Below are 24,620 nucleotides of genomic sequence, written 5' to 3' on the forward strand. Positions count from 1 at the left end.
GTCGGCCCAGATGCTAGAAGAGGACGCCTTGTCGGAACTGACTCTCGTGGGCGAGGCAGACATCAGTAGCGCCAGCCTCAACTATGTCACCCCCTCCAGCCTGCAGTCTAAACCCCACCCCCAACCCCAACAGCAAGCACAGAACATTCGGCCTTGCTCAGGTACTTCCCCCGTTTGACCTTTCACCTCTCCCTTCAACTGACTGCGAGTGGCATTGGCCTCTTTCAAGTCAGTTTGACGTTTTCAGTTGAGACCGAATGCATCCGCGTCTCCTCCCTTCCTTTAGTCAGCTCAGTCCTAACTTGCGGGACAATTAAAAAAAAAAAAAAAAAAACACTCCCTGTGGTACAGAAGCATTCCGTTTCTTCGGTGTAGCTGTTCAACAGCTGACACCACAAATGTGCTTTGTTGTATTATAATACTAATGTATGCACTGTGACCTGCCGCCTAAGTTGGCCGGACACAGGAAAGGAAGCTGAAGCGAGGATGAATAGATGCATTATGATGAAAGGTCACAAGTTGTCCTTGGAATTTTCCGACGTGGTGTGTATCTGTGTGAACCTTTGAGCTGGCTTGCTGTGGATTTTCATTTTTCTTTCCCTGAGATGTAATCGTGAGGGGGAGTGCAGGGAAGACCTGTGCCAAACTCTCATCCAACTCCCCTCACCAAAAGAACATAACGATGCACTTTAGCCCATTGCGAACAAGACTCTACACATTTGTACACGTGTTGAAATCACCTTGACAGTACAAGTATATTCACGCTAAAAGAACGGAAGTTGTAAGTTATATGACATGCTTGGTGTGAGGTAGTGCAGAGTGCGCACTGACCAGACAAATGCAGATTCCCTGCTCGAGTAGCATGAACCAACACATTTGCTCAGCTGTTCTTTGTTCCAACTTGAGTACAGTACATTCTGTGTTTTCACCACTCTCACCTCAGGCACTCCTAATGCCATTCATGCAAACACAGGCCACAGTCATTGTGCATGCCGGCAGTGTTTGCAGACCAAAAAGAGAGAAAGTTTTGCACCGATCTTGCAGTCTCCTGTCTTCATTGCACAACATCACAAAGCCCGTCTTGTTATTCCCGAAAGGTTTTCAGAGAGTAGCTTCCTGCAGTGACTCTTATGAAATAACTACTGCGGAGGTCGGTCTGGAAGTATTTGCAATGGGACAGAGTTTCTGTCATTTTGCCTTTATACGTCAACCAAAGTTGTTTCGGAATACAAAGTACAACAATCAACATGATTACGGTGTGGACTTTGAGCTTTTCTTCAAGAGGTTTCCCCAAATGATGTGTGATTTTGATGTTTTATTGACCGTACAGTGCCTCCATTTTCATCGGTCCATCCATTTTCACAGAGACAACCTGCATCAGTCAAGGGAATGACCAAACCATCTTTGTCACCTCCAATTCAACCAGGTGCTCAAAAGTATTTGGACAAAGTGGAATCATTGTAAACATCACCATCATTTTAATCATTTAAAATCCTTCATGAAGGCAAAAGTCACAAAAACTCCAATTCGAATGCTTCTCGACTCACGACACGATTGTGGCTAAATGGTTCCCTTTCTATCTTTTCTGTTATGTGTTGTATCCCTGAGGAAATATTAATTTATCTTACAACCTTCTATTTTTCACCCTGTCGGTAAAACAAAAAGTGTTAATTTGTACATAGCCAAACTAGTGAAATCGCCATATGTTGCTGTTGTTAAACTGTGTTTCAGCTATGCTGTTTCTTCACCGAAGTCGCAGAAAACATCTTTAACTGCTCTCTTGCAATGTGTCTGTAAATAGATACAATAAATGTTCAGAGCTTGAAGTCTCTCTTTGTCTTACCAGAGCAGCCTCTCTTTCTTTTCTCTGTCCTTTGACCTTATCCAAGTCCTGTGATATGGCACATGTCAAAGCAGCTGTCTGCAGGCAATGCTGCACTACATCATTGTATTTCATTGCTGATTTTATCTGACAATAATATGCAGATTGAAAGGGAAAATCTAATTGTAGAAATATTCATCCCAGTGTTCAGAATATGGCTAAATTAATTTAGGTACATTGTATAGTGTAGTTTTTTCCACTTGGCCTCAATCTCTCAATCCTTAAAAAAAAATAGGCATTCCCCTTTTGCTACTTCCTATTCTGTTTAGTTCTCATTATGTATGTGGGAGAGATAGAGAGAAAAAAAAACAATTGAGGGAGAGAGGGCAAAGCTTTTGTTTGACGGCTACAAAGGCTTTTTGGAGCAGGAACTGGGCTAATAGATGTGCATAGATTCCCTTTGGCTCAGTGCCTTGCTCGGCAAGCTTTGTCATGTTACGCTTTAAGTGTCAAGTTCAATCAAATGTTTCTTTGATGACTTTGTCAGAGAAACACTACTTAAAGTTGGTAAGGGGAAACATACAAAGGTGTGAATATTCATATACATATTAATCTGACCCAAACAGACCTGTACTACTTTGCAGTTATGTAATGTGGCACTTTGAGACAATTTTTAACTCTGAGTCCTCAATTCCGTTTATGGGAACCCTGTCATAGTCTAAAAACTGGATCGCTTGAAGAATGAAATTCCTCCATTAAAACTGTTTCGCTATTCATCGCAAATGGCGCCATCTGCTGGCAACAACAAACACACACACACACACACACACACACACACACACACACACACACACACACACACACACGTAAATTTCGATGTATGGATGGAAAGGCAGAGAGAGCTGCTGGATTTGAGTCTTCTGTTTCTTCGAATAGTCATACCTAATCCTTTGAAACAGGAAGTCTATTGAAGTGTAACATTTTTTGTGAGTCTCAGTTCTCTTCGGTTTTAATTAGAAACCGATACAGTATAAAGAAACGGGCAGCCATTGTTTCTGTCAGCCACTTGGTGGCATCAGTGCGCATGAATGAGTAGACACTGTAGCTCTTTCCCATGATGTCATGGACATCTTGGGGATACTCATTTCCACGATATTCCCTCTCTCTCTCTCTCTCTCTCTCTCTCTCTTTCTCTCTCTCTCTCTCTCTCTCGCTCTCTCTCACCCAGTAACGGGGGGGGGGTGTCTTTCAAATGGGTACAAAAGTTATATGCCTGATTTGTCAAAATAAATAAATCAATTTTAAAAAAATCTTAATTCGGCTTCAGTGATCAGGGTTATCTGGGGTAAATGGGAGGACTGTAGTGTGAGTTCAGGCAGCTTAATATTCATGGCCTCAAGCCAATGGATCAAACTGCCCATCTTAAATTGTTGTTCATTTAATTGAGTTACACGTACTCATCAGGCACCCCTCCTGTACATTGGGCACTTCACATTGCATGTTGCTTTATGGCCACTCAAACCTGGATAGGATATACAGTCCTGTTATACACTCTCTGGTCTGTTTGTGGGGTACTTGCACACAAGCTAATGACTTCCTATAAAAGCTGTACAAATGCACTACATCATACTGAGATGTTTTGCCCCTCTTGTGTTGATAAATAAGGTGATATTACAAACAACTCTGTTTATCTTGTGCAGTTGTACACCACTGCAAAGCACAATGACATGTTGGGAGTGTGAACGCCTCTGCCAAGGCCAAACTATTAAAGTGTGTGTGCGTGTGTGTATGTGTGTGTGTGTGTGTGTGTGTGTGTGTGTGTGTGTGTGTAATGTAAAAAAATAGTATTTCACTTTGTAAAGCTGTAGAGCATGGGAAAGTATTCGATATGAGGGATAAATGTGCAGCTCCATAATTTTAGTTTCTAGTTTTTATGTTATTCTGTGCCCGGTGATTGGCTGGCCACCAGTTTAGGGTGTACCCCACCTATTACTCGAAGACAGCTGGGATCGGCTCCAGCACGTCCATGACCCTTGTGAGGATAAACGGATTAGAAAATGGATGGATGTATTATTCTGCTAACACAAACACAAACATTATCTGTTTGGTGAAAGCAACAGATATTGCCTCTCAGACAACATAGCTGAGCATTATCATCATCAGGATCGTGATCAGGATTCCTCAGTGCTTGCTGATGTGCTGACCATTTAAATTAGGTGTATTGGAGGAAGGGGTCATATAAAACAGACAGGATAGCAGCCCTCAAGGACCGGAGCTGAACATGCCTGACTCAAAGAATGGGGATTTTACATTTCTTGGAGGCATACAAGTTTTCCAAGCATGTTTGCTGTGCTTTTGCATGTTTTTCCAACGCCACCAGTTGCTTTTTGATTGTTTTTTTTTTTTTTTTTTATAGAAGCCTCTTTGTCCTCAGGTCAGAACAGAGACAGATGGAGCGGGAGGGAAAAAAGAGAGAATATCAAAGTTGTGAGCAGAACAGCATCCAACCGTGCACCTCCCTCTCCATCTCCTCATCCTGCCCCGCATCGGCCACCTCTACGCTCGCGACGCAAATCCAAGTCGCCTTCATCACGCTCCAACCGCAAAGTTACCAAACAAGCCCTGGATGTGGACAAAGTTGCTGTGAGTCATAACTCTGACAACACAGGGCATGCCCGCGCAGCCTCCCGAGGCCGACGTGGGCCTCCAGGACCTGAACTGGACATGAAATGGGAGGATGTGGCTTCAGAGCTGTGTTGCCGTGGTAGCAGGATGAGGTCAGCCGTGTATCAGACCTCGGACCTTCCCTCCATGGTGAAAACCAAGAGACAGTTGGCGCAGAATGAGGGCAAAGGTCCAATAGAACAAAGTAAACTGAGAGCAACATTTGTATGAGGATTCTACCTACTTACTGTCTGACCCGACTGAAGCTTCGCCTCTGAAGCAGCTTGTTAGCTTTAAAGTGGATGTGAAGAGTTTGCGGTAAAGGAGCAGATTAATCATATGCCTTGAACCTCTGTCCCACTTTCAGTCTGTGCAATGTCATGCACAATGTCTGTCCGCTCGGATCGAGCTACAGCCAGCAAGTTGGCATACAGGGAAAAAAAATTCTTAATAGGAGTACAATGAAGAGTGAAGTATTCAATAATCATGGTTTCTGCTCATGATTTGAAAGCAGATGTCATGGGTCTTTACCCAACAATTAAATGTTAAACTGAATTTATTTGCCTGTTGAAAAAAAAAATGAGGGTAATCCCAAGGCCTGGATGTTCTTTTTATTAATAAGGTACACTTTGTCACAGGTGGTGGTGGCCATGTGGTCATCACATCTTCACCCTCTGAGGCTGGGGACTCTCCATTTTCCTTAGGGGTGAATGGTTGTTTGTCCATATTTGCCTTGGGATTGCCTGGCAACTAAACCAGGGTGTATACTGCCTCTCGCCCAAAGTCACTAGTAATTGGCTCCATCTTATTTGATATACCGGTAATTAAGTGTTTCTGAGTCTACTATTGAATTGAATTGAATTGAATACAACTTTATTGTCAAATGTGCTGTACGTATGTGTAACATACAGCACAGATGTAGCGTTTTAAAGACTAATGCTACATGGTCTCAGTACCTTTGACAGTCTAAAACGCTGAGTTGGCATAAAATGAGATGTCCACATACATTTTGATGAAGATTGATCACCGTTTTCTGACATCTAGTGGAGCTTTTTCTGTGGAGAAGGAAACATTTAATACCCATAAAATCCAAAATATCGGGGGGAGAATCATTTTACTATGCCTATGAGACATTCCACCCCATATCAAACTGGCGCCATCTTTACGTTATCATCCATGGACACTAAAGTAGCCTGCACAAACAGAATGTAGCCCCCCCGGACGTACCGCAGCATTTGTGGAAGTTCTACTGAGAGCTGTTTTAGTTATATAAATGAGACCCACGCTCCAGATTTAGGACATAAGTGAAATTTATGCGAGTAATGCCATATTAATCCACTTATCTCACGTTGAAACATGAAGTTCAGACAACTGTACTAACTTCTTCTGGAGCCCGGCGATCGGGGGGGGGGGCATTTATCACCCCCACCGTGGTGGTCCGACTGGCGGAGAGGAAGTGGAGCTTGCCCGGCTGAGGCTATTTTGAAGTCACCCCCTGCCAAGGCACACAAGCAAGCACACGTACATGCACACGCGCACACGCAGCTGCTAGGAACCATGTCAGAAGATGACGGATACAGTTGTCGCGGAGGGACAAGTCAAGTTTAGAGATGGGAAAAAGGTGACATTTTCTTCTTTACGTCTGATTATCAACTTTAACAATGCGTGTAAAGCATATGTGTTCTATGGAAGGATAAAGGAAGTTTTTATTGTTTTGTGTTTGTTATGTCCATACTCCCAGTGGAAGACTCGGTGGGTCGTCGTTCGGAAGCCTTCTCCGGTCGCAGGTAAATATTTTTGTTTTCTTCAAATAAACTTGCACATATTCATTCAATCTGAGACTTTGCAACTGTCTCATTTGAATATTTCCATTTAAACATAAACTGTCGTTTGGATATGCGCAGTCTGTGCTCCTCCCCGGAACTTGAAAGCAACCTTTGCGCGTCAGCATGTGAACGTTTCGCAAACCGGTCAATATAATCTAATTTTAAACTTAATTATTTGTGAATTCTCCAATCAATTGGGAGATTGGCGTCGAGAAATAGTTAACGGGCTCCGACTTTAGTAGAAAGCCTGTTGTGTCAACTAAAAGTGGTCTCATTATTTCAATGCAAAACAGGCTACTCATGAGAAATAAGGCAAACGTGGTTGGAATGGCGTGTGCTTGTGCACGTGCGTGTTTGCGGGTGTTCGGTGATTGTCATTCTCAGCTGCGCCAGTGATTCAGCTCATTGTTTTAGGGTTTGCTATGACAGCTGTTGCATAGACACGCTCCACAAATGACACAAAGCTACTCTGTGAGCTGATATTAAGCACAAAGTGACTGCCAATGTGTAAAGCTAGTGTCACACTGTGTCCGTGTGTCCTGCAGACTGTCTGTCTGTGCTCGCCTACAAAGACAAGAAGAAAGCCAAGGAGCGTCTTGGTGTGACACTAGAGGTACACAGCTTTTTGAAATTTATTTGCATTTTTATGGTGAATCCTTTCAGATGTGGACTACTGTCACATTGTATGTACAGTGATCCCTCACTACTTCGCAGTTCATTTATCGCGGGTTCAGTGCATCGCGGATTTTTTCAAACATTAAAAAAAACAATTTTTTTTTATATACATGGAGTACAGTATTGTATATGTTGCTCTATGTGACTCACTGTTGTTTTGCAGCTTCTCGCGGACCGTTTGCAGACTTAAATTTTTTTTTTTTTTTTTTTTACCTGTTTATTGTAATTGGACGCTACTTCGCGGATTTTCGTTTATCGTGGGTGGTTTTCGTCCCCATTAACCGCGATAAACGAGGGATTACTGTACCTCACAATGAAGCACAGAATGAGGTACAGCAACCCAATCAAATGCGATGTTGGACATCACAAGAGTTCTATTGAAAGTAGGAATGGGCTCGAGGTGTCAAATCCAGGTCCGGAAAGTACAAACGCTGCAACACTTTAGCTTTAGCAACACTCAACAGGCAGGTAAATGAGCTCCAGGACACTAATGATATACTGTATTTTATTATTATGATGTCTGTCTATTTGTGAAGACATAAGTCTTCACAAATATCCACTTTTATCACATAATTTCCGACGGTAAAACAGGATGCACTCCAGTTGTAATCCATTTGAGTAAACACAGCTCTATATATTCTAAAAATATCATATTTTGTTAGTACAACTGATGCTTTATTTTTTTCAGGGCATATATGGTGTGGAACCAGGGCCAGGTTATGATGGCGTCAGTTACACACTCTCTATCCTCTGCCTGGCACACACCCTGGTGCTGGGCTTCCACAGTCGAGAAGCTCTCCTGGCCTGGGACTCCCGCGTACGCTACAGCCTGGGGGAAGGTTAGTGGCACGGTCAAAGGTGGAGTCTTCCGCTGAAACTAGCCTTGAACTGTTCAATGCATTTTTTAGGAGGCTAGTTTTATGCCTAACCACTTTTATGCTGAATGCTGCCACTTAAAATGGAGAGTCCTACAAAAACGGTGTTCTCATGACTAACCCCACAGATGTATTATGTTACATATCATTTGTGTTGTATAGGATTAGTTAATTTGTGCTAAATTGGGAATATTTATCTTTCGGCTGACATTTCAGGGTAAATCTTCTTTTTAATGTACTCTACACCTTCATTACTTCTTGCCCAACTGTTTTGCCGGGTCGCAATTTGCGACATCATCGGGTGTGCGTGTCATGTGTGAACGCTGCGACATGCACTTGACATCTTTTTCTGTCAGCACACCTTTATGGAAAATCTCATAACAGGTGGGGTTTTTTCTCTTTTTTTTTCGCTGATTTTGTGTTTTTTTTCGTTGTAAATGTCCAATGTAAATGTGTTGAGTATGCCTGTCCCGAGGTGGGCAATTTACAAAATGTTGCCAGTCCGTCATTTGTCATCCCTCAGCAGCCTGCTGCTCTGTCATCATCGGTATGTCATCTTTTCAAGCTGAACCAAACTGTAATCATTAGTCGGTCAGTCCATCGTGTTATTTTAACACTTCTGTCATCGCTTCCGTCAGTAAATTTCATTGCTCCGCCAGGCTGTCTTCAGTCAGTCTCCCCCCGCCCCCGCCTTCAAAAAAACACGGCATAGTCCAACAGATGAAAAATCCAGTGATTAAAATAGTAAATGGAGCGCACTATCTATCAGTGTATCTAAATCATGCGGTGTCTGCCAAATTCTGCACGTATTACAACAACATGGCTTCGTGGTAAGAGTGTGTGTACTAGACTGGCCTGCCTGCAGTCCTGACCTGTCTCCCATTGAAAATATGTGCTGCATTATGAAGTGTAAAATACGCCAAAGGAGATCCCGGACTGTTGAACAACTGAAGCTGTACGTCGAGCGAGAACGGAAAAGAATTCCACCTACAAAGCTTCAACAATTTGTGTCCTCAGTTCCCAAACGTGTATTGAATGTTGTTAGAAGAGAAGGTGATGTAACAGAGTGGTAAACAGGCCCCTGTCCCAACCTTTTGGGAACGTGTTGCAATCATAAGATTTAAAGTTCCTGATTATTTGCAAAATAAAATTTGTTTATCAGTTTGACAATTACATTGTCTTGTCTATGCAGTGTATTTAATTAAATTCAGGTTGAATCTGATTTACAAATCCGAGCATTCTGTTAATATTTATATTCAACACAATGTCCTAACTTCATTGGAATTGGCTTTGTATAAAAATGAAAGTACTGAAAGGTTAAATTCACCTGTCAAAGTTACAGTGCATTCATTCTAGATTGATCCTGAAATGTTACCCTAACGTCAATTACAGCAAACTTTTTGTGAATATTGTATTTGTTCAATTGTATTGAATGACTTTCGGAAAACTACTTGAACTGATCATAACTTTGTTCGTGTGTAGCACGCTGATTGTTGGAATACCTTGTCAGAGCCAATCGTATTTTTAATTACATGCTGGATATTTGATTCTTAAGTAAATTTACAAAATGCAATTACAGTATATTCATGTTTTTAGTCATGCTCAAGCCACACCAACTGTGTATAATGCGATATGAGCAGAATTTGATAGATGCAACCAATCTGTTTCTTTCCAAAGTATTCCTGGGCGATGATATTTTGCTTTCGCCAGTACGAACATAATTTATCACATTTTGAAAATAAGCATGTTGAGCCTGTTGGGAATGTGAATGCGAGGTGTTGTCATCTTTGAGAAAACAGTTCCTCAGTTGGGGTTTTATTTGTGTCCTCCGGCATTTAGGACAGTTCTGGTAGTCCAGCTGCGATGGATTTAATTAATTCCCAGACAATACTGTTACCTGGGTGAATGGGAATAGGGAACATGCCACAATTTTGTCTCATGCACATTTTGTCCCTCTCTGTTTTGGCCCTGCAGTCCACAGATTTGGTGTCACTGTGGAGCCCGGTACCAAATTGGAGATTGGCCCCGCTTCTCTCCACCTGTGCAACAACCTATTGGCCCTCACCAGGGGCCTCCCTCCCGCCATCATTGGCCACTGGAAGCTGTCCTCTTTACGTCGATATGGCGCTGTGCCAAATGGCTTTGTGTTTGAGGGAGGGACTCGCTGTGGATTCTGTGAGTAAAACTTGACCACGGAAGGTTCATAAGTGGATTTTGCACTAATAATGATAACCTGTCAACTGATAACATGATAGGCTGTCCACTGTAGTAAACGCTGTCCCTGAAAGGGTTAAGATGGACTTTTGTTGGAACTGATCACTGGGACCGAAATCAAATGATGCAATGAATAGACGCACTATTTTGACAAATGTTTCTAGAATAACTAATCCATGTCAGACTGCATTACTTGCTGCCAAAATGGCTTCGTATTTATGTGTGTACAGTATGCGCGTGAAGACTCATGGCTCCTACCCGACTAACCATGAGCTCCACGGGCTCTTGTTTCCGTGCTCCGATGACCAATGGCTATTAATACCAGGCATTCTTGTCAGGCTTGTTCAGCCAATTACATTCCTCCTGGTGTTGCGACAGCCTTTTCCTGTCTTCTCATTGGCCTCAGGGATGAATTAACCAGAAATCTCAGCGACAGTCAAGACAGGCCATCTCAACCCCCCCCCCCAAAAAAAAACAAGAAACAGTCAGCGAATCACAGAGGATGTCACGCAAGTGAATTCATGAATAGTATTCCCATTTTTGTTACATAACCTCAAGATTAGTTGTGTTTTATATTTCTTTACTTGAGAAAAAAAAAAGGGATGAGAGGGCTTTTTGGACCAAAATTTCTATGCTTTCCAAAAACACAATACTCTAGTCAGCTACATCCGCTTAACAGGTGTATTGAAATTAGAATATTTTGACAACCACCATACTGCAATTTTAGACACACTTGCACATTATAATGAGCGTCAGTGCAAAAGTTGTGTCTAAAATTAGGCGTTTACAAAGATGATACTGCTAAAGTGGGTTTGACAGAGAAATATTAGTTGAGCAATACTCAAATAGGCTAAAACAGGATTATTATGGTGGTGCTAGTTTTCAGACCTTTACTGGATTTTACCGAAATGTTTCTACTTTGTAATAATTTGATGTCCTTATGTAGGGGCAAAATATTAAAACAGCTCACCTTATTATGCAGAGCAATTCTGTACAACCCAAAGTACAAAAACATTTGTGTGTGTGTGTGTGTGTGTGTGTGTGTGTGTGTGTGTATATATATATATATATATATATATATATATATATATATGTAAAAAATATATATATATGTATATATATGGCTCTTGGATCCATTTTCCTTTGTGCTTCATTGACAAATGGAATATGAAAAAGTAATAGCCAGTCATGCTTTCTATAATTTATTTAGGCCTGTCATAAAGTGAGTGGTGATGGTGTATCACCTTTATAATGTTTCAAAATTCCGCTGAGTCCGAGGTTTGTCAAACACTGAAATAGCGAGCATTTCTGCGAACACATTCTATCGCATTTATCTGTTCCCTACAGGCAGTCTTCAGTTTTATGACCTCAACATTTGAACACTTATTTCAGTAAATCATCTTAAGGCAGGAATAAATTCTGCTCTCCTGCAGGTCCAAATGGACCGGGAGGTTTGAAGCTTTGTAATAACGTCTTTCCCAACAAAGAAATCAATGCATAAATAATACAAATAGAAACGATCATTTGCAGGGTCAGTCAGTCACCACATCGTTAGATTTGCTTGAACTGTTTTTGATGCTTTAAGTACCGTATTTTCCGCACTATAAGGCGCTTCAGAGTATAAGGTGCACCTTCAATGATTTTAAAGCTGTTTTCATATATAGGGTGCACCGCATTATAAGGGGCATAGAATAGAAGCTACGATGGTGGCTGAGATAGCGTTATGCATCCACTAGGTGGAGCTACGCTAGAGGGAATACACTATAATACAACATAGCTTTATTTATATCACGCTTTCACAACTGCCGCAGCTGTAACAAACTGCTATACAGAACATTTAAAATACTATGTCAAAGAAATCAGAATCTTGATCCATATATAAGGTACATTGGATAATAAGACACACCGTCACCTTTTGAAAAAAATGTAATGCTTTTAGGTGCGCAATTCAATGTCGTTTTCCTCACTGAAGTTCAAGAAGAAGCAAACCAATGTGGACCATAAAAACAAAACGCTGCTTTAACGTTGTCAGAAGTTTGATGGCGAACATTGTTATTCCTCAACAAAAGCCGTACAGCTTTGAATTTGAGTCGGCTTCATGCAACTCAAAAGCCTAACACACCATTCAAGTTAATAATTTAATTCAGTTCGTGCATGAGAGCAGGTGAAGTTGTGTGTGACATGACAGACACATGATGTTCCACTATAGTCATTTGTCCTGCTTTAACATTGTCAGAAGTTTGATGGCGAACATGGTTATGCCTCAACAAAAGCCGTACAGCTTTTAATTTGAGTCGGCTTCATGCAACTCAAAAGTCTAACACACCATTAAAGTTAATAATTTGTGTGTGAGATGACAGACACATGATGTTCCACTATAGTCATTTGTTTATCGCATCTGCCTTTTGGCTGTCAAGTTACAATTACTTTTGCTGACTATCAAATCCTCATCAGTGCAATCATTACAAATACTTAAGAGCAATGCTTCAGTAAATGTGTGTCTCTCGGTCATGTAAAGCTGCTGTGGAAAATAATTTACCCTTGAATGGCACCATGCACACACTGGTGCACTTTCACAGTCAGCACTCACGTGCTAACTAATACCGCTGGCTGCACAGATGACAACCAAAGTGACATGACCATCTTTGTGACATTCACACATAGCAGTGGACAGCGTTGCTGCGCAAAGCACTTTTGCTCGCGGCAATACTGACTTTGGGACAGCATAAAAGTGACCAAGTTCTTGCAGACTTCCTCTGTGTGAAAGCATCCACAGCAACATTGGTAGCCAACGAGCGAGCAGCAACTTTGAATCGATGTTTGCCAGAGCCTGGCCTATCAGGTCCGCATGTGTTCGTGTTGCTTTTCTAATGAACGAACGCACGCAGATAGATAGACACGCATAACAGAGGCAGCAATAAATGATTTGCTGTAGAGTTTGGAAAGCTGTCAAACGTGTGAGAGGTGAAAGTAATTCAAAGCTCAGTGTGCTATGGCAGCAATTTTTCCATGTCCTTCAGTGCGCCCATACACACACACACACACACACACACGCACACACACACACACACACACACACACACAGTAGTAGGCGAGGCAAGGCAGTTTTATTTTTAAAGAACATTTCATCTAAAAGGCAGCTCAATGTGTTTGACACAAGCAAGGAATCAACACTTTCAAAGCTTTTCCAAACACAACAGTTAATGACATTCAGAAGCAAAAGCAGAGAAGAACCAAAGGATCTTACAAAAATGACTAAAAGGACATATTGTTTCGAAAAAAAAAGACACAATCGAAATAATTTTTAATATCATCATTGGATAAGAAATCCATCGGTAAATAAAATGAGTTTCCTGTTTGCTTAATGAATCTAGATCATGAGGTTCACATACAAATTGAACTACTGAAATAAATGGACTTTCCTACTAATATAAAGATGCATCTACATTGGTGGGCGTTGGGCGTTTCGTCAGACAGACGGATGAAACATCAGTCAGTCCGTCCTTGGTTGGCGACAGCCAGTCGGTATCAAGAACACAGGCATCAAGAATCTAGATAAAAACAACAGACGCGCTCACATACAGCGTGGTGATTGGTGAAATAAAAACAATACGGGACACGTCATTGAGGTCTGTGGGACTGAAAGGTAAACAACACTGTTTTATTTTTTTTATTTATTTGGCTGTGTGTCAGGTGTGCGGCACCTACGTGTAACGTTGTACTATTAAGTCCATTCTCAACGCCATTTGGCTGTCGCCTACACCTAAATTCACCGGCGGCCATCTTATCACGCATTAAGCGAACCTAACTTGAATGCATTGAATTCTCCGTAATGTTTCACATGAATATCGGGTGTTTTACTACAAGTAGAAAGGAAGAAGCAGAAATGACGTCTATTTGGAAGTTGTCTCTGCGTCACCGTTTAAATCAGGATATTCAAATGCAGGACTGCTAATGTCCCCCTCATGCGTGTCAATGCAACGGATTGTTCATATTGTTTCAGAAACCTGAAGTTTGACCATAACGCCGCCCCTGGATTGCTCCGTCAATCTGGCTGTGGTAGTGCCATAGTTTCTAGCATGCGTTTTGTCCTCTCTCCATTCCATCAGCAGATCAATAGTCAATCAGCTGTACTCCATCGTCTTGATTTACTCAGCAGTGAAAGTAATCTTGATGTCAACATCCAAGTGAGAGCTTACTGTATATTGATGTGACGTTCGAGTAAGAGTGGACGATGAGACTCGAATTGCAGCTTTGGGGGCCGCCGTTCGTTTATCTGAGTCAATTTTGTAACATTGAAGCAATCTGGTTAAATGTACAAAATAGATGATAGAATTGTAGAAAATAGCATTTCTCCAACAATGAAAGAATTGTCGAAAAATCCTGGAAAATAATTTCAAGAAAAGAGTATTGCTTGTTTGTTTAAAAAAATGACATAGAAAGAGAAAAAAAATTGCATGCTACAGTCTCAATATTGAAGGGATGAAATCGCAATGTGTTTATTTTTCAAAATTGTTCAGCCCTACGTGGAATACAGTAATTCTTTATCATAGCTCGACGTGGTCGCCTTGATCGTTTCAACTATTTTCATATGGATTCTATTCTTTTGGAAATTTCCATCCATTTACATTCACCACTTGCTCTCAACTACCCTTCCCTGAAAAGAAAAAAAAAAAAAAATATATATATATATATATATATATATATATTTACAAAACACCATAAGATGATGTGGTTCTAGCTTTTGCTTCCTCTTTTTCATGTATGCTGCAGGGGCAGGAGTTTTCTTCTTGTCCTGCTCAGACGGAGAGCAGATCAGTTTTCTGTTTGACTGCATCGTCAGGGGCATCAACCCCAGCAGGGCGACACATGGGCTGCGACCTTCCCTGCCAGGTGAACACACACACACATGCATGCTTTGCTCAGCGTTCGGCGTTTGTTTCGGGAGCCGTGCTAACGGAAACGCCTCATCCTCAAAGCCCTGAAGGTCAGCCAAAGATGAACCTTTGTACATAACTTGTGTGAAATGTGTCGCCTGCATTTTCAAGACGCTGTGTGGCAGAGGCAGAGATGTGACCAAAGATTTGACTTTTTCTAGACACAAACGTGCTTGTTTCACTGTGGCTGTCCTGCACGGCAACAGCCACCGGAAGTGACCTTCTTAGGCACCTGAATGCTATTTAAACTCATTTTTGCAATTGGTGCACTGCCCCACTTGTAGAGTAATGTAAAATTCTGGCCTGGATCCATTTTTTTTTTTTTTTTGGTCATGTGGCTCCACAATGCCAAGTCATAACAGTTGTGAATGCATTCATAACACGTCTCACCACTGTAATCCTCTAAACTTGCTGGCCCCGACATGTGGGAAACTTGCACCTACTAATATCAGATACAGTCAAAAATCCTGCCTTCTCATTGAGTTTTGATTGGCAGTGTCAGTGAGTTATAGATTTACTCTGCAGATGTCTTCATGGGTGCGGCATGCTGTTGTTGTCAGCATGTGTTCATTCAACCATGCTTGTGATGGGCTGTTTTCACTTTTTTTTTTCTCGATCCTAGCTTCAGTTAAAAAAAAAAAATGGAAAGGCCGTCTGCTGTCGGGCCTGGCGTCCTTCACTGCTGTTAAAATTAGCATTGCCTCGCCATGCTAGGAGGGATGTTAGTTGACACCTCACAAAGTGTGGTGAAGAAACTTAGCATCAGCACGTGAAGCATTAGGTGCGAAGAGAGCCAAGGCACACTTCCATTGGTTGGGTTGTTGTCACCTCCGCGCACAAAATGGCCCACTGCAATGTGCACAGAGTAACGCACACCCTCTCGCTCACCTCATCCCCCTTCGCCATGATGCAGACATGCAACAGGAGTTTTGTTTGTTTTCAGCAGGGAGTTGCTCTTTTTATAGCCAGCACATTGATTTTAGTTTGGCTAAACACCTTTTCAACAGAACGCCCGAAGCAACATTCACATCGTAACACTTTGGCATCGATGGTTTCTTCTCTTTTCCTTGGAGAAGAATTCATTGAAGTGGACTGAACAAAAGCTTGTACAGTAAGCTTCAGTGGGGACCTTCCTATGAGCTACTGCAGTGCGTACATGGATTGTGATCGGACAAGTGGTAAAATAAAGTGAGGATGTGTTTTAAAAGAATACTGAAAACCAAGTTATTCACACTGGCACAACTCTGCATTATTTGTGAAGGAAATTAAATTAAAAAATTAACCTGTGGTGTTCATTTCATTTTTGTATGTCATTTTCCCCACCTTTCCATTTAATAGTTTTGTTAGAAAATGCACCTGCCGCCCTTCCCCTCAAACCCCCCTGTCAGGCTACATGCCTTCCTGGTTTCCGCTCTGCTTTTCCCGCCGTGTCCGATGAGTTCCGATTATGATCAGGTGATCACTTCGGATCATTTAGGGTCAATTTGACCTACAGTATGTCAAATAAACGGTTAGGTGATTGCCCCTAAAAATAAAGATGTGCCCTTCCTTTGGCAGCAATGATTTGAACACCAGCTCAGTGATATGTGGCTTTCTGTTCATTAAATCCACCATGAATCCCCTGCTGACACCTTACTATACATGGTCATTTTTTTTCCGGCTGAAAAAGCCTGACTATACATGGTCGTTTTTTTCCGGCGAAAAACGCCTTACTATACATTGTCGGGTTTTTTTTCGGCTAAAAACGCCTTACTATACACAGTCGGGTTTTTTTTCGGCTCAAAACGCCTTACTATACATGATGCAGTTTTATTCTGCTAAAAAACGCCTTTCTCTACATGGTTGTTTTTTTTTTTCGGCGAAAAATGACTTGACTACATGGTCGTTTTTGGCGGGCTAAAAACGCCTTACTATACATAGCCTTACTGTACATAGTCGTTTGTTTCGGCTCAAAACGCCTTATGAGCCATGGTCTTTTTTTCGACTAAAAACGCCTTACAATACATGGTCGTTTTCTTTCGGCTAAAACACGCCTTACTATATATGGTCGTTTTTTTCCGGCTAAAAATGCCTTACTATACATGGTAGTTTTTTTCCGGCTAAAAACGGCTTTCTATAAATGGTCGTTTTTTTTTTCTGGCTAACAGCGCCGTATTATACAGTGTCGTTTTTTGGGCTAAAAACGCCTTACTGTCCATAGTCGTTTGTTTCGGCTCAAAACGCTTTACCGTACATGGTCGTTTTTTTTTCAGCTAAAAACATACACGGTCGTTTTTTCGACTAAAAAAGGCCTTACTATCCATGGTCGTTTTTTGGGGCTAAAAACGTCTTACTACATACAAGGTCGTTTTTTTTTTCGGCGAAAAACGCCGTACGATACATGATCGTTTGTTTCGGCTCAAAACGCTTTACCGTACATGGTCGTTTTGTTAAAAAACGCCTTACTATACATGATGCGGTTTTATTCTGCTAAAAAAACGCCTTACTCTACATGGTTATTTTTTTTCGGCAAAAAACGCCTTATTATATAGATGGTCGTTTTTTTACGGCGAAAAACGGCTTACTTTACATGGTCGTTTTTTTCTGGCTAAAAACACCTTACTGTACATGGTCGTTTTTTTTTCTGGCTAAAAACGCCTCCCTATACATGGTCGTGTTTTTCAGCTAAAAACGCCTTACTATATATACACATGGTCGGGTTTTTTTCGGCTAAAAACGCCTTACTATACATGGTCGGTTTTTTCAGCTAAAAACGCCTTACTATACATGGTCTTTTTCTTCGGTAAAAAACGCCTTACCATACATGGTTGTTTTTTGTGGGCTGAAAACACCTTACTATACATGGCCTGACTGTACATGGTCATTTGTTTCGGCTCAAAACGCCTTACCATACATGGTTGTTTTTTGTGGGCTGAAAACACCTTACTATACATGGCCTGACTGTACATGGTCATTTGTTTCGGCTCAAAACGCCTTACCATACATGGTTGTTTTTTGTGGGCTGAAAACACCTTACTATACATGGCCTGACTGTACATGGTCATTTGTTTCGGCTCAAAACGCCTTACCATACATGGTTGTTTTTTGTGGGCTGAAAACACCTTACTATACATGGCCTGACTGTACATGGTCATTTGTTTCGGCTCAAAACGCCTTACCATACATGGTTGTTTTTTGTGGGCTGAAAACACCTTACTATACATGGCCTGACTGTACATGGTCATTTGTTTCGGCTCAAAACGCCTTACCATACATGGTTGTTTTTTGTGGGCTGAAAACACCTTACTATACATGGCCTGACTGTACATGGTCATTTGTTTCGGCTCAAAACGCCTTACCATACATGGTTGTTTTTTGGGCTAAAAACGCCTTACGATACATGGTCGTTTTTTTGGGGAGAAAAACGCCTTACCATACATGGTCGTTTTTTTTTTCGCAAAAAGTGCCTTACGATATACGTGGTCGTTTTTTCGGCTAAAACGCCTTACTATAAATGGTCATTTTTTTCAGCTAAAAATGCCTGACTATACATGGTCATTTTTTTCGGCTAAAAAGGCCTTCGTATACAGTGAATGGAGAAAATGTCTTGAGAAAATGGCTAAATTAGCCCTCAAAAGTCCTTAAAAGGTCCATAAATAAAAAGCAAGTGGAAGAGTGGGAATCCTGTATTTCTTGGCCCAGTGATTTAACGATATGCTTTTGCGTGTTGATGCAAAAGCAGAGACCATCAATGCCAATCCGGCATCGGTTGAAGAACGGCTCAACCAGGAAGCCTGCGAGCTGGAGAAAAGACTCAGCATGCTGTCCACTTGCAGTCTTGCGAGCAGCACAGGTAAATCTTGTCTACAGCAGGACTTCTCAAACTTTTGGGGTCCAGGGACCCCTTGCATCGCCAAAATAATCCTAACACCAAAATACCATCTCTACTCCAAAACGCCCAGCAAATTAAACACTTGCCTCTTTGTGTGGGGAAAAAAAGTTGTCAAGTTTTGAGTCTAAACAAAATATTATTGATGTCAAACTTCAACAAAGGAAGAAAGTCACATTTTTAAAAATACGGCTTTGTCACCATCATACACTCACATCACACATACATTTATTCTGGAAAATAGGCATTAATTTTATCTACAGTACTCTAAACACTATATTCTTAAAAAAATTGTGGTCAAAAAGAACTTTAATACTGGAATACAATACAATGTAAAAAAAAAAAGATTATTCAGTCAATAAATCACTGAACACGTTTTGATGATTTTCTTCTCAGCTTCCACTTACAGCTGCAGCACATCTGTTGCCGGGGACGACCGCAGCAGTATCTCCAGCTCCTCCTCCAGCCAATCCGACACGAGCTATGGGAGCCGACATCCTTTCTGGGCAGAGCCGTTCGTAAAATTACACCTCCCCAGCGAGACAGCGTTGAGCTCATCCTCGCTGAAGGCCTTGGCCACTTCAGATGACCGCCTGTACGCTGCTGTGATGGGAGGCTGTGGTCCATCTTCCACTCAACTCCATCCTCGTGGTCTCCATGATAGCGGGCGCCAGAGCTCGTTGGATAGCGGCATTGGGATCGCGACCGGGAGCTCAGGTAGCTTCTCCTCCTGCACAGGCAGTGTGGACATGGCCACCCAGGGAGCAGGAGAGGAATTTGGCTCCCTGGCCACTCTATCTGCTCCTCCTCCCTCTGCTCCTCCTCCTCCTCCCAATCCTTCACCTTCCCAGTCCACGCCTCATCAGGAACACAGTGGTGGGCCCTCTAGGCTCGATGATGAGCGCCAAAGTTCTGGCCTGCTCAGACAACGCTATGATACGCCCAGGAGTCTGATCCAGAACAGGGCCCTGAAGGACCCCTCAGCAGGTCAGGAGCACCCCTCTGAAACAGGCAGGGACAGTGCGATGTGCAGGGATCGGCTTGCAAGTCAGGACCGAGGACTGACAGACGGCTTACCGGGATCCCAACCTCAGCGCCAGGCTTTGATGCAGTGCCCGCTCTCCTGGCTCAGTGACAGGACGCCCCCTATGGATAATGAGGAGAAGTCCGCCCCCCAGCAACTGTTTGTAGCTGGAACGTCACTTTGTGAAGAAATACAGGTACTAAAGGGTTCGCATCAGCATCAGCAGCGTTATTCAGTAGATGAACACCACTAAACGAAATTGTTGCAAAAATTCTTTGTGGCCAAAGCATTAAGTCGACATTCTCTAACTTTGTCCTCAAAACATCAAAGCTTGGCTACAAATGGTATATATGGCCTTAGGGGCATTTGTGTTTAGAGGTTTCCATATTTTGTGGGATCGGGAGTTGAGGGGCAGACCTTGCCGGGAGCTGCTGCTGTCCTTTTGATACATTTGTCTGATACCTCAAAGGCTCTCAGAAAGGACCGGTGACCTTGTGTTTTAAATCATCTTCTGATGGTTTCCGAGATCATCTCTCTTGTCAGGAGCACATTCTCATCACAGCGGCTTGTGATTTCGAACATCTCGTGTGTGTGTGTGTGTGTGTGTGTGTGTGTGTGTGTGTGTGTGTGTGTTCGGACTGCATTCCCAGCAAAAATGGACTCATTGACTTAACAGAGTAGTGACGAAACTTGCAGAAACACTGAAAGAGGGCCACATTGACTGCATGGCAACTGGCTTTTCTTGAGGCATTCTTTCCTGAATTCTGAAGTGCCATCAGCTCAGCGTGCTGAAAATGAAATCATTTGTTTTTGCTCATAAAACGACACACCTTCACTTTAATGATGTTTGGATTGTATTTACTGGGTTTCTTGTCTTCTTTTCCCAGCCCTGTCAAAGTTTTGATAATTACATCACACCAGAGCAGTGGCGCACAGCAAATAGCAGAAGTTTGCCGATGCAGGTAAGATTTGAATGATGAGTCTCAGGGAGAATATCTATTAACACATTCTAGAGAAGAAAAAGTGCTGGAATTTAAAGTAATACATAGTAGCAATCGTATTGTGACGTAGAATTTACCTTCAAGTGGCAAATAAAATCGCACAGTGACAGTTGATGACCAAACGATTGTGTGTGCTAAACATGATCACAAATCCTCTTAAGTCATGTCATATATTACGTTGCTTTTTTTTTTTTTCACTTGTTTGCGCGGGCAAGTTTGGGAAAACAATTGCCACAACTGTTGACATCAAATTACCATTACACTGAAACAATTCTAAAGTTAAATGATGACATATTGTCGCGTTCTCCGAAATCTTCACCTATTTCGCATATCAAAAATAAACGTAACAAATTGTATGCCTTATCGCTACATACCGTACATGTTAGCCATTTTGAACCATTAATGGTGCACGAATCTGTCCATTTTATCCACTGCTTGTATTCATTAGGGTCACAGTTGAGCAGTGGCCTCTTCCAACTGACTGGGCAAGAGGCAGGGCACAACCAGACAACCAACCATTCACACTCTTTCACTCATGGACAATTTTGAGTCTTCAGTGAACCTTAGCTAACATACATGTTTTTTAGCATGAGGGCGGAACCCCAAGAACTGTGACTGCGTTGCAGACATGCAAACTAGTAGTCCCCTGCGCTGCTCGACAATTACTAAATTATTCATATGCTTGCTTGTTAGGTTGGCAACTCCTCATCAGGTCCACGGTCTTCTGCTGATTCATCAGGTGTGTTATAACAACAGTGTGCTTGTGTCACTGTCAAAGCGTGTCATCTACGTGGATGTGTCCACATACAGACCAGCTATGTGCGACTCACCATGACTGTCACGACGGGGATCTGATTAGGATGCTATCCTCCATGCCAGCCTCCAGCCCTCTGCAGCCAATCGCACTCAGCACAGCCAGGACACAGTCAGCCTATGGTAAGTTTTAGTCCCGTGCGTTCTCCAATTCCGGTGCAACAAAATGCTGTAGCGCCCGCTTTATTTACTCAGAAAACTATAGTTAGTAAATATTCAACAACTTCAAGCCACATATTCACTTTCATCACGGTGCATGTTCAAAAGCTACATCGTGAACCATAATCATAAATGGAATGGAATCAACGAACACATCACTGTACGGATAATTATTCTGTTGGCTCCCCCACCGCCACTGTTTTCCGATCCAGAAGAGGGCTCCATTGACAGGTATAGCCATGGAAACAACGGTGCCATGGCAACAGCTCAGCGAGAGGGTGGCGAGCATGCACTGGGCAGGGGGGGCCAACTGACTCGGATGGACAACAGGCGGCAAGGGCCACTGCGCTGACTTTGTTACCACCCGAGTGGACGACTTTTTCACTGGACTCTCCTCCAAAGCTGAACTTCTCCTAACAACGTGCAGTTTTGCTTTTGATCAGTAATTGCAGAACAATCCATTCCACTTTGAAAATGAATATCCAGTCTAGTAAATGCCTAGAAAGTCTGTTGTGTGGATGATGTACAGGAATCTCCTGCATATTTGTGGTTCTTTCTTTGCATTTTTTAAAACCTCCATTATTTGCTTAAAACTCACCTATTTGTCCTTCAGTATATATTTTTTGTGCTTCCGATTAAGGTCCTAGATGCCAAAAGGTGCCGCCAAAGCTTAGCTTCTTTGTAGTTTAGCAAACTTAAAACAGGTAAGCTATTTTTTATTCACGAGTCCAAATATACTGTCTAGTGTATTTTAAACACCCCGTAAAGTGAATTCACAGGTTTGTTTGTCAATCCATTGTACCTGTTTGAACATAACGAATGTGGAAAGACTGACAACTTTGTAAGCACTGAATTATGGAAATATAGATCATTGTCAATCACATGAATGGTATTTGTTTGTCTGACATGATGGGGGGTCCATATTTGGGGGATAAACGAGGCTTGAAACAATATAGTTAACATTATTTGCACCATAACGTAAGCAAGTCTGCTCCAAAACTATTGTTTTTACAGTGATCCCTCGCTCTAACGCGGTTCACTTTCCGCGGCTTCGCTGTTTCACGGATTTTTTTAGTGCAGTTTTTTTTTAATGCTTTTAAACAGTGAATTGCGTTCTGCATCCTGATTGGCTAAGGCACTGACCGACGTGAACAGTCCAACCTCATACTGACTATTAAAAATATTATTTTACAGTACAGTATTTCCAAAAACTATTATAGTTATTTGTTGAAAACGTTTTGGGTTTTTTTTTTTTTTTTTGTGCTTGGGCCTGAAAACAGGTTTTGGTCTTTGGTTTCATTGTATACATAGTTCAGTATTGTATAAAAACTGTAAAAAATAAAGCTCACTACTTCACGGATTTCACCTATCACTGGTTCTTTTTGGAACTTAACCCCCGCGATAAACGAGGGATTACTGTATTTCTATATTTCTCTTCAGGGACAATACATTTTTGTATTGCCCTAATCAGTTGCTCTAACATTATCCATCAACTTTGATGTGCTACAAGGAGCGGAGAGCAGGCCTAGAGAGAAACCTTTCATTTTTGATCCATTGTACCTGTTTGAACATAACGAATGTGGAAAGACTGACAACTTTGTAAGCACTGAATTATGGAAATATAGATCTTTGTCAATCACATGAATGGTATTTGTTTGTCTGACATGATGGGGGGTCCATATTTGGGGGATAAACGAGGCTTGAAACAATATAGTTAACATTATTTGCACCATAACGTAAGCAAGTCTGCTCCAAAACTATTGTTTTCACAGTGATCCCTCGCTCTAACGCGGTTCACTTTCCGCGGCTTCGCTGTTTCACGGATTTTTTTAGTGCAGTTTTTTTTTAATGCTTTTAAACAGTGAATTGCGTTCTGCATCCTGATTGGCTAAGGCACTGACCGACGTGAACAGTCCAACCTCATGCTGACTATTAAAAATATTATTTTACAGTACAGTATTTCCAAAAACTATTATAGTTATTTGTTGAAAACGTTTTGGGTTTTTTTTTTTTTTTTTTTGTGCTTGGGCCTGAAAACAGGTTTTGGTCTTTGGTTTCATTGTATACATAGTTCAGTATTGTATAAAAACTGTAAAAAATAAAGCTCACTACTTCACGGATTTCACCTATCACTGGTTCTTTTTGGAACTTAACCCCCGCGATAAACGAGGGATTACTGTATTTCTATATTTCTCTTCAGGGACAATACATTTTTGTATTGCCCTAATCAGTTGCTCTAACATTATCCATCAACTTTGATGTGCTACAAGGAGCGGAGAGCAGGCCTAGAGAGAAACCTTTCATTTTTGCCAGTCAATTTCAGAAATGAGCTTTCAAATTTGATTTTAAATGTGTTTACTTTCTGTATTACTGCCATTCAGCGGTAAGGTTGAACAGTCATTTGTTTACTACGTAATACATAGTGACTTTTTACTTATTTTAATATTTGCACTCTAAAAATTCTCTCTCGCTTTCTCAACTAAGAAATACTGAACTAAAATGAAGCACTGAAAAGGGAAAGACTATCCCGCTTTAAAACTAACTGAATTAAACAAAAAAAATTCTGAACAAAATAAAAATTAAAATGAAACATCCAAAACTATTGTAACCCTGGTAAGCATAAGAACAATGCAAGATGAAGTAGCAACCTTTTTTCCAGGTCGACAAAGTGATACTTTATAGACAGTTGAGCAGGCGTGTCTCACAGCGTTTGAGATGGCTTTTATTTTCCACACATTTGAT

The 24,620-nt window shown here is 41.6% G+C and overlaps 2 protein-coding genes and 1 long non-coding RNA gene across 7 annotated transcripts in view; 2 read left to right on the forward strand and 1 right to left on the reverse strand.

Moving 5' to 3' along the window:
• LOC109527408 (uncharacterized) overlaps window positions 1-820 on the reverse strand; it is a 1,560-nt gene extending 740 nt beyond the window's left edge. The window contains exon 1 of the long non-coding RNA XR_002170521.1: window positions 741-820. This is a non-coding gene — a long non-coding RNA (uncharacterized LOC109527408). The remainder of the gene's footprint in view (window positions 1-740) is intronic.
• rgs12b (regulator of G protein signaling 12b) overlaps window positions 1-1,826 on the forward strand; it is a 53,082-nt gene extending 51,256 nt beyond the window's left edge. Inside the window, exon 20 of the mRNA XM_019889227.1 lies at window positions 1-1,826. Within this exon, the coding sequence (XP_019744786.1) occupies window positions 1-178 (178 nt within the window). The 3' untranslated portion in view covers window positions 179-1,826.
• A 3,624-nt stretch (window positions 1,827-5,450) lies between these two features.
• Window positions 5,451-22,828, forward strand: dok7b (docking protein 7b). Of its 5 annotated transcripts, none has more exons than XM_019889263.1 (12): window positions 5,451-6,107; window positions 6,228-6,273; window positions 6,858-6,925; window positions 7,676-7,826; window positions 9,837-10,037; window positions 14,850-14,969; window positions 18,732-18,845; window positions 19,278-20,101; window positions 20,793-20,867; window positions 21,600-21,645; window positions 21,717-21,842; window positions 22,094-22,828. In XM_019889263.1, exons 1-12 carry the CDS (start codon window positions 6,054-6,056, stop codon window positions 22,228-22,230), a joined length of 1,962 nt encoding a protein of 653 aa, XP_019744822.1. In that variant the 5' UTR covers window positions 5,451-6,053; the 3' UTR covers window positions 22,231-22,828. The 5 variants fall into 5 exon arrangements, with proteins under 5 accessions (XP_019744822.1, XP_019744823.1, XP_019744824.1 ...); XM_019889264.1 differs by having other exon boundaries at window positions 22,110-22,828; XM_019889265.1 differs by having other exon boundaries at window positions 21,987-22,200.
• Window positions 22,829-24,620: the final 1,792 nt, after the last annotated feature.

This window comes from Hippocampus comes, unplaced genomic scaffold, assembly GCF_001891065.2.
Source record: "Hippocampus comes isolate QL1 unplaced genomic scaffold, H_comes_QL1_v1.1 scaffold86, whole genome shotgun sequence".
Classification (NCBI taxonomy): Eukaryota; Metazoa; Chordata; class Actinopteri; order Syngnathiformes; family Syngnathidae; genus Hippocampus; species Hippocampus comes.